We start from the raw sequence: 10,159 nt of genomic DNA on the forward strand, positions 1-10,159 counted from the left end.
AAGTTTATTCAATGTATCACTAATTAAACTTATTTGATATTTTTATTCTAGGTAAGATAGTCCAATTAATACTTTACTTAGCTGTGTAAGAATGCAGCCAACATCGTCAGATCGAGTCATCATAATGATATATGAATCGAAGAAAATTCTTATATCCACTTATTTACAGGCGAAGTATCTATTTATGAAACATGTACGACAACTGTATAATACGAAATAGAATGGATATAAAAATCAGCGAAGCTGGTGTATCAAATGGATTATACAAGGTACATTACTTTCTTATGTCTCTGTAGAAATGTGATTCTATACAAAAATGATAAAAATATGAATTGATCAAAAGTAGAAAAGGAATAAGACGCAATTATTTGTTTTACATTTATATTTTGTACCATTGTTTGAGATGATCAATATATACATACATCACTTTTTGATTTTTATTTTTATATACATGGAACTTAATCGGTGAATTAGCGATTACATTAATTGATATTATATATAATCATTGTTTTGATTTTGAACACTTAGCCAACAGCGCGCGCCACAGCGAGCCATACGTTTCGCACCGCAATGGACAAGCCAACCTATACGCTGTCCACCGCGCATTTTTTGAAGTATCTAGGCAAAGAATAATATTCATTATTTAAAAATCAAAGAAATCTAAAAATTATTTAAATGGTCAATTATATTTTGCGATAATGATTTTATTTAACGATTTCATATATTGTTTATACAAAACATCAAATTAAAAGTATATATTAAAGGTATAAAGAAATATAGGTAAAATTAAAAATATTAAGCGTTTGAGTCCCAGGGGTCTTTGAAAAAACAGGGTCGAATAATCCCGAACAGCGCGATAATGCTAGTCTTAATCGATTGCGAAGAGAAACAAGCGGCAGAGAAACAATCATATTTGTTATTTTTATGAAATACATCTATATTATTATATATGCGTACTATTAGTTTATAAATATTTCAAGTTTTGTTTAATAAAAATTATTGAGAAAATAACAATGAAATACAAAATACCATCAGTCATCCGTAGCGTTCGAATGTACTGGAACTTTTCGACATAAAATCTAAACAGTCCGATCGGGCCATTTGGGACTCAAACGGTTAAAGATAACTAAGGATAAATAACACGATTTGAACGTGAAATTAAAAATTCATAATGGCCTTTAACATTCTTGTACAATGTGCTATCGTTCGATTATAGCTTTATTTAGTCATAACTGATAGTGTAACTTTTAATTAATTTTAACACCACTAAATTGGTGTATTTTATTATATACTGTATTTTATAAAAGCAGAAAAAGTATTGCAATTAATTGAGAACAATTCCAGGTAAACAATGACTGTTAATAACAACAAAAAAAAAAAAAAAAAAAAGAAAAGAAAGAAAACGCATTGCTGAAGTCAAAAAGGAGATCTCCCCGTTCGGTCACGCAGCGATGTACTTCACAGAGGGGAGATCTCCTTATTCGGTTGGCTAAGTGTTAAAAGTAGCAGGATTACTTTAAAGTTCCATTTCAGTTTTACAATATTTTTTTAACGTTATATTATAAAAATTATTTACAACCTGATATTTATACTTTATAATTTTTATGTATTTTATGATAAAACGTAAAACGTTATATTTTTGCATTACATTTCTAATACAAATAACGATGGATTATAACTGGTAATGTATACATAATATAAAACAAAAATCGTTCATAAAGTATGCAGGATACAAGTTAGGAATACAATTATAATGTATAATAGTTTAGGGTATTATCTAAATCTACATCAGTAATATTATAAATGAAAGGTACATTTATATCAATTCATTAGCATAAACAAATTTTAATTTTATTTAGATCATATTATATTTCTTTAGCAATTTTCAATAAATGAAAATACAAACGTTGCTTGCCGACGAAATATTTCTTCTAATTAACAATATTTCGTAAGTAACATGCATAATATAAAAAATGGTTTCATCTTACGAAAAAGTAGTTTATTTCAAAGTAAATCCAATTATTAGTAATTATTTTTATATACAGTAATTAGAAACTTTTTTTATGCGTGTTAACTTCCTTCTCTTCTTCATATATATTATCACATTCCTATGTTTTTTAATATTTTAAATACACATGCTTAACCACCCTAGTATGAAACATATACCACCTATCGGTGTTAATCTATTGTATTGTTTGTCACCAGTAAATGCAGAATAATAGCAAGTCCCACAGAATAATACTATTCCAGAAAATAGGAATGTTGCAGCCTAAATAATATAATAATAAATATAATAATACGAATAATTGATATTAATATTTCACAAAAATTGAACATACCACATAAGGTGATCTGCAAAGAGGTAATCCTAACATTGCTAATGTATGAATAAAATGATAACGACTTGCAGTTTCAAATACTTGCTTTCGATCTACTTTCTCATGCTCAGGATATTCCTCTGAAATCGTGATGAATCATAAAAAATTATTTTGTTTATAAAAACCATAATGAAAAATATAAAATTTATTCTTTAACATGCTTAAAAAACTTGTTAATAAAATATTCTTCGTAGAGTTAATTAAAATATAAATTTTCTTTAATACATGCAAAATATTGCACTTGTATTAAATTAAAAAGCTGCAACAATTTTTTGAATCTTACTATGAGAACCATAAGCACCCAAAATTGTGGCTGCTGCACCACTAAATGCAGCAAGTTTAACAAATGGTCCTGTAGTTGCAGCCAACTTCCATAAGGGCACTGGTGGTGGCATTTTTACTTCTATTCTTGGTTTTAAACCTAATTGCTTTGGTACCTGAAAACAATTTCTCTTTGATAAAAGTTTTATATCTTACATAAATTAAAAAATTTGTGTTGACAGAAACCAACACATTATAAAGCTAAGTTTATACACAAAGATTTACACATTATTAGAGCAAAGAATAACAATGTTTAATGTAAGCTGTAATTATACAAAATTAAAGATCTACTGCACTTTATTTAACAAAAATATCCAAAAAATTTTTATAACAAGAAAATGCTAGAAATGTTAAATAACTATTAACTTCCTTTTCATATCGATAATTTACTGCTCTCAATTATGAAGTTGCAATTTTGACAATTACCAATTATTATATGAATATAAAATAGGCATTCAATAGGTTAAAAATTTAATCTATTATAATTTACAATAGATAAAATAAATGTTTTAGTACTTTTACATTGTATTGTAAATATTTATAACTTAATACTTTAGTTCTGTCATTAATTTAATATTGTTCAAACATTTTAATTGTAGTAAAGCACTATAAATCCTTATTATCTTTATTCTTTATCCTTATTATTGTTAATCTTTTTTTATAAGAGGTTATAACTTACTGCTTCAATCGATTCCCAAATGTACGATGCTGTTTGTCCAATTAAACTAACATGAGTTAGCGTATTTAAATAGTACATAACTTTCATGCATTTACTAACATAAGTATACAAATACTATTTATTTTATTTAAAATTTATATTAATACACAATCCTGCTAAATTATAAGAGCTTATACAGTTTATATTATTAATTTGTATCCTACGTACTGAATCGAGTCAAAAAATTCAGGTAGGTCAGATTACACCATCGTCAGAAGTAAATAACATTATGTGATCTATGGGCATAGGAATATAGAAGCCGAACAATAACTCGGCAACGGGAGATGGAGCAATTACCAGCGAGCAGGGAACGTGATACTTGGAATCACATTAGTGATTGGTTGTGTTCACGCAAGCGCAATTTTATTTTTATCGAGTAAAAGTGAATCAGTGTAACTAGTATATTTACTCCTTCTGATATATATCATTGAGTCAGTGATCAATGATGAACACGATTCCAAGCACCATGTGAGCGTACTTCCCGCTCCCCGGAAGTGGCTTCACATACCACGTCAGTCCATATATTCCTATATCCCTAATATGATCAAAATCTGGAGGAATTAATTCATATTTCATATTCATGATTCTGATAAATTATGAAATAAAAACCTGCTATTCGAAGATTTATCTGAGCTGGATTGGACACGTACATTTTAATTAAATTCATCAGATTTAATAGCTGAGATCAATTATTTTTATCTGTTACGGTTAACAACAATCCCCGTAAACCATAATCCTAAACTAATAACTACCAGTCAATAGCTGCATATATCATAACGCAAACGGATATATTTAAAGATCGCTAGATATGGAAAAATAACAAAAAGCATAAATGTATCAAAAGTTATATTTTATAAAAGATATTTGCTAATTTTAGGTAACATATCACATACCTATTATAGTCTTATATAATATTTTACTAGAAAATCTAATGTTTTAATTTTAATTTAGTTATAATATATTAAAATTAATGATACAGATATATTTTGTAGAAAAAATTAATTTTATTGTATCTCATACATTCATTTCATTATTCCCAACGTTAATCCAGCTGTAAATAAAAAGAGATTGATTTAGACATAATATTTAATCGTTATATATATTAGAAATATATTTGCAAACATAGAAGAATTCAAATTTTATACCTTTTTAAAGCCAATATCAGCAGCATATTCGCGAAAACATTGGCGACAAATATTCAGCCCATATTTTCGAATTAATCCGTGCCTGTTGGCACAAGCACGGCTGTAAAATAGCATAATATGATAAATTACACATTGAAAGAACATTATTATAAATAGACTACGACAGTCTAATAATAAGTTATAAATGCTATGCATAATACATACTACATTGAGGTTATGTTCAAAAAATGTAGAAATGATATTTTTAAGCAACATATCAATTTTGTTTTAATTATAATGATAATAAAGTAATTCATATTTTTAAATTATTTTAAATAACGTACACTAAAAGCTATACAAATATCTTGTTTACTGGAAAAACATAAACGTGAACACACGGTCTATTGCATGTATGTAATTTTATGGTATAAATTGATTTGTCTACTATTTAAAAATATAATACAAAATAGTAATACTTACCAGGATCTAGATCCTTGTCCATATTTACGCGGATGCGAGTACCAAATATTTTGAAAACCCATTTTTAGTTTACCGAACTGTTTACAATACCGTATCAAAAATCGAAATGGCAAGAAATGGTCAGAAACCTCTGCGACGCAACGTTACGCACACTAGCGTACTCTAGAATGATTCCCGCCAATGTTTAAACATTATTCAATATAAACATCACATAACATCAAAAAGAACTTGTACTTATTACATGTCTTTATTGTTATAATATACATATATACTATTATTATTATTAAACTGCGGATATTTATGCAAATTTATACTTTTAATGACTGTCATTTATAACAATGGAACTTAGTAGAGACTTTTCCACATTGTAAGTATCCCGTACTTTTTTACATTTTTAAGTTTTCTATAAATACATAAAAACCCGCAGTCTAATTTTTATACAAAAATATGTACATTTAGTATATATATATATATATTATAGAAGGTAAGTGTACGATTTCGTTGTACAGTAGTGCCTTACTAACTAACTATTTTCTTGCCTTTTAACTAACCATTGCCAGAATTTTTTCTTTATCCTATTCATACTGAACCAGAATTTCGTATGTATATAGAAAGGTACTCGTTTGCTAAGTGACCAAATTCGGTCTCGCGGCTAATTATCAAGGCAATATACTTTAATTGCAAATTAAAGAACATTTACTATTGGAAAGTAAATTTCTTCGCATTTTATTTCATTTTAAATTATTTACAAAATGCAAGATATTTGAAGAATAGAATTTAACACAGGTTCTATGTATAGAAACCGGTACTAAGAAAGTATGTTCTTATTAAAACACAGGTAGTATAGCGGGGAAAACTACAACGGTACTTACATCAAGCTAGAACTCAGTAGTGGGGACACAAATATACTGTGAGCCATACCATTCTGCGGACTATTATTAACAAATGGTATTAAAATTATATGTTTAATCATGTCTAGTAAACAGGTTTGTACATTTTTTTAATAGTTGCATGATTATTTAAATTACTTTGATAAATTGAAATAACCAGTTCAAACCTTCATTTACTTTTACAGAATGTTAATGAATGTACAATATATACCCAAATGATGAATTTAAAAGTGAAAACACTTTTAAATATATTTTTATATTCTATAACGAGTCCAATAATTTTATATTGTTTCTTGTCCTTTTTATACTACCATGAAAACTTAAGACATACGCAATTAAGTACGGCAGAAATAAAAGAAAAGAATCCATTATATAGAGTATACACGAAAAGTAACGATACTGAATATTTAAAACATGTATTTCTTGTATTGGAACGTTTGGGATTTAAACAAACCAATGATGCATTTAATTGGGATTTATTGTGGGCACATGACTATCCATTTAGAAGTTTAAGTTCTAGTTTAAAGAAGTTAAAAGCTCATCAACGTATTAATCATATTCCCGGTTGCGGATATATTACGAATAAGGTGGATTTATCAACCGCGGAAGGTCGCTACATTTTACCAGCATTTAAGATACCAGAACAAAGCAGCGAATTTCTTTTGTATGCTAATCAGCATCCAGAAAAGATGTTTGTACAAAAATCAAATGATCATCGGGGTATTAGCATAAAAAATGTGAGTGATATAAATGTTACAGAAACTGGATCTTTTGTACAAGAATTTATACAGCGACCATTTCTCATAGATGGATATAAATTTGATATTGGAATATACACCGTGATCACATCCGTTGATCCTCTTAGAGTATATATATACAAAGGTGATGTGCTCTTTAGATTTTGTCCTGTAAAATATTATCCATTTAACCCTGAAGTTTTAGACAAATACGTAGTTGGCGATGATTACTTGCCGATTTGGAACGTTCCATCTTTGAAACATTATTATACTAAATTGAAGTTTTCAATGAAAGATTCGTTCGACGCATATGTACGTATGCAAGCGAAAGATCCTGAAAAAGTTTGGAGTGGTGTACGCGAAGCAATCAGAGAAATTACTTTGTCAAAAGAGATTTATATTAGAGAAGCTATAAAACGTTTCGGAAATGGAAGAAATTTTTTCGAGTTAATTAGAATCGATTTTGCACTCGATGAAAATTTAAATGTTTATATCATGGAGGCAAACATGTCTCCAAATTTATCTTCGGCGCATTATCTGCCAAATCAATTACTTTACGAACAAGTTATATTTAACTTATTTTCGTTAGTTGGTATAGGACAAAGAATCAGGAAAGATTCTTTGGAAATAAGGTCTTATAAATTTTATATTACAATTAAATTAACAATCTTTTAAAATAATATAACATTGACTAATGTTTACATTTATAGGAACAGAATGGAGGAAGAAATGGAAGTAGCTGAGAAGAATATAATGGTTTTGCCAGAACTTTGCATAGAATGTAATGACTGTTTTCGTGTAGAATGTCAGTTATGTAGCCCATGTTTCACACCTGAAACTAAATTGATTTTATCTCAAAGTTATTTGGAAAATCAGAATAAAATGGATTTTCAAAGAATCTTTCCACCTCCCATAGTAAGTTGCTTTTAAGAATAGATATTCATTTTATTTAATGTGGGTTAAATAAATATTAATCATCATTTGCAGACAAAAGATATGATATTAAAAGATTACACAATAAAAAATCAATTACTTGTCAGATGGTACCAAGGCAAGTGTGAATTAGATCATTCATGGTGTTCATAACTACATTTTTTGGAATTTATTCCTTCATAAATAAGTACAAAATAAACAAGACCACTACATGTATATAAAACTCTATTTGCTCTACTGGCAATGTACAATTATTAATACATAATATTTTGTATAAAATTGATTTGTTTATGTATCATATTATAAATCAAAATAGAAACTAAAATGTTTTTTAGTAATAAATTATAATTAAACAAAAAATGAATTTATTAAATTTGTAATATTTATGTGTCCTTCCTTTTACGGTCTTTTTTAAATTTTGATTCAGGTACATTTGGATTTGTACCTTTATAAAATTCTTTTAACAATGTCATTGCTTCAGTACCTTTGATACCTCCTATTATTTTTGTTCTTGAATTATAAAGTTTTGGTACTTCAAAAACACTTATACATCCACCAAAACGATCGTTTCCACAACCATATATAATGTTACGTACCTGTAGTTGACATAATGCAGATGTACACATTATACATGGTTCTACAGTAACAATAACATCAGTATCATAAAAAACATTTTTATAGCTTAAATCTTTTATGTTACAGGACTCTAAAACTTGATCTATACAATTTATTTCTGCATGTCGAGTAGCATTGCGAGTTTCGTTAACTGTATTATTACCTGTAGCAATGACATCATTGTTATATATAAATAAACATCCAACTGGTACTTCACCAGATTTTAGTGAATCATTTGCCTTTTGTAAAGCAACATTCATCCAACTTAAAAAATCCATTGTATTTCTTTTATGTTTTAATAACTTAAATTTGACAAATTTTCATAGAAAAATTACCAAATACACATATACACACACATATACACGCACGCAATAATACATAAAAAGATAATATTAGAAATTACCACAAATTTATAAAATAATATATGTAACATAAATAGTACAGTTAGGTAACATAAAATTGTACTGATAAAGAGCAAAAGATTATTTTTCTTGTTAAGGTATTTTAAGCTGTAAAACATTCAAGTAATCCAAACTCACTTAACTTTTGTGTTGCTTTTTCACTCCAATTTTTATTATTCACAGCACGTGGACTTGGATGAGGTAAACATAAAACCTAAAAACATAAAAGAATTACATATATTTCTTCTATATCTATTTTAAACAAAATTTTAATAAGTAGTAATTACCTTCACAGGTAATTTTGAAGATTGAACTACTAATTGAGCTCGTTTCTCTGCATATCCACCAATGCCAATTATAATTTCAACTTTTAAAATCTTAATTGCATCTGCTAATGCCTTGTCACAAGCAGAATGTAAGATTTGTATCTCCGGTCCCTAAAAAAGTAAGACATTTAATATATAAATATGACTATAATAAAAAATAGATATATTGCCTTTATTTCCGCTGGTGTAATATTACAGCCTTTTTTATTCATTAATGCAATAGGGCAATAATTATGTATATATGCATGTTCAAAGAATTTTTCTGGACTTTTACATAATTCTTGAAAAAGACCCCATAATCTTTTCCCGCTGATTTCGCTACGAGTACATTGAAATCCAACTACTTTTCTATTTGGCTGTTCTTTGGCTGGTTTTCCAACAGGTCCACAAATTTTTAACCAGTCGCGAACCATACTTATCTCTCCAAATGGAACACCAGTTTGGGACATACCCCAAGGACCAGGATTCATTCCAAGAAACAATATTTTCTTAACAGTATTACAATACTTTTGTACATACATAGTGTGTATATTAAATGCATATTCAAGTGGACTATAAACATACTCTACTGGTAAACGGAATGTAATTTTTTTTAACTCAGTAGCCAAATTATGCTCCACTGACAATAATTGTTCAGAAATGTTTTCAAGTGAAGTATCACTTGTAACTGTACTATTTTCCTTTTTTTCTGAATTATCTTCGTCTTCTGATTTCATTCTTTTAGGATTAATATCTACTGAATCACTATCACGTCTTGTTTTGCTTTTTCTAGAATTCGACATTATAATGATCTCTTCGATAAAAATTTTATTATATTGTTTTTATAAATTGTTTTTAAAAATTCATATAATTACACATATAAATTCAATTTAATATATTTAAAAAATGCAGTCGATGTGCTTAGCACACTCACACATGTACGATAGTTATTTGAATTGAACAGTGAACGTTAGCAAGGAAGTCTGTTCATTCTTCATTCATTAATAGACAAAGAAAAATATAGTGAAAGGAATAACAAAATGCGCATCTTATATAAAAATGAAAGAGACATATGAATTTACCTCTACTATCCTCTTTTATATTAATATCTGATTGTAAAATTATGAATTTATTAACAATATTATTTATAATAATAAAGGAATCAACAATTGCAAATGTACCAATCATATGACTTAACTTTTCGCTTTAAAATATTCTCTTTAACCAACAGAAATGATTGGATCTTTATCTTAGCCA

General features: G+C 27.8%; 5 protein-coding genes across 6 annotated transcripts; 1 reads left to right on the forward strand and 4 right to left on the reverse strand.

Annotated features, from left to right (window-relative positions):
• Positions 1 to 188: 188 nt before the first annotated feature.
• On the forward strand, positions 189 to 8,036 carry Ttll15 (tubulin tyrosine ligase-like 15). Its single transcript, XM_072012400.1, has 5 exons — positions 189 to 269; positions 5,860 to 6,007; positions 6,097 to 7,280; positions 7,359 to 7,563; positions 7,636 to 8,036. Exons 2-5 carry the CDS (start codon positions 5,993 to 5,995, stop codon positions 7,732 to 7,734), a joined length of 1,503 nt encoding a protein of 500 aa, XP_071868501.1. The 5' UTR covers positions 189 to 269; positions 5,860 to 5,992; the 3' UTR covers positions 7,735 to 8,036.
• LOC139991985 (transmembrane protein 256 homolog) lies at positions 1,830 to 3,567 on the reverse strand. Its single transcript, XM_072012424.1, has 4 exons — positions 3,379 to 3,567; positions 2,662 to 2,815; positions 2,340 to 2,458; positions 1,830 to 2,269 (listed from the first exon to the last, which is right to left on the reverse strand). The coding sequence occupies exons 1-4, from the start codon at positions 3,463 to 3,465 to the stop codon at positions 2,126 to 2,128; spliced, it is 504 nt and encodes a 167-aa protein (XP_071868525.1). The 5' UTR covers positions 3,466 to 3,567; the 3' UTR covers positions 1,830 to 2,125.
• On the reverse strand, positions 4,249 to 5,132 carry Rps29 (ribosomal protein S29). 2 transcript variants are annotated; one of them, XM_074111955.1, is made up of 3 exons: positions 5,022 to 5,132; positions 4,563 to 4,662; positions 4,249 to 4,468 (listed from the first exon to the last, which is right to left on the reverse strand). In XM_074111955.1, the coding sequence occupies exons 1-3, from the start codon at positions 5,081 to 5,083 to the stop codon at positions 4,460 to 4,462; spliced, it is 171 nt and encodes a 56-aa protein (XP_073968056.1). In that variant the 5' UTR covers positions 5,084 to 5,132; the 3' UTR covers positions 4,249 to 4,459. The 2 variants fall into 2 exon arrangements, with proteins under 2 accessions (XP_073968056.1, XP_071868531.1); XM_072012430.1 differs by lacking the exon at positions 4,249 to 4,468 and having other exon boundaries at positions 4,557 to 4,662.
• On the reverse strand, positions 7,277 to 8,474 carry LOC139991984 (tRNA-specific adenosine deaminase 2). Its single transcript, XM_072012423.1, has one exon. The coding sequence runs from the start codon at positions 8,472 to 8,474 to the stop codon at positions 7,965 to 7,967; it is 510 nt and encodes a 169-aa protein (XP_071868524.1). The 3' UTR covers positions 7,277 to 7,964.
• Positions 8,475 to 8,588: 114 nt separating this feature from the next.
• Positions 8,589 to 9,826, reverse strand: Smug (Single-strand-selective monofunctional uracil-DNA glycosylase). Its single transcript, XM_072012414.1, has 3 exons — positions 9,094 to 9,826; positions 8,885 to 9,034; positions 8,589 to 8,811 (listed from the first exon to the last, which is right to left on the reverse strand). Exons 1-3 carry the CDS (start codon positions 9,703 to 9,705, stop codon positions 8,701 to 8,703), a joined length of 873 nt encoding a protein of 290 aa, XP_071868515.1. The 5' UTR covers positions 9,706 to 9,826; the 3' UTR covers positions 8,589 to 8,700.
• Between the last annotated feature and the right edge of the window lie 333 nt (positions 9,827 to 10,159).

The sequence above is a fragment of the Bombus fervidus genome, chromosome 11, assembly GCF_041682495.2.
Source record: "Bombus fervidus isolate BK054 chromosome 11, iyBomFerv1, whole genome shotgun sequence".
NCBI classification, from domain to species: domain Eukaryota; kingdom Metazoa; phylum Arthropoda; class Insecta; order Hymenoptera; family Apidae; genus Bombus; species Bombus fervidus.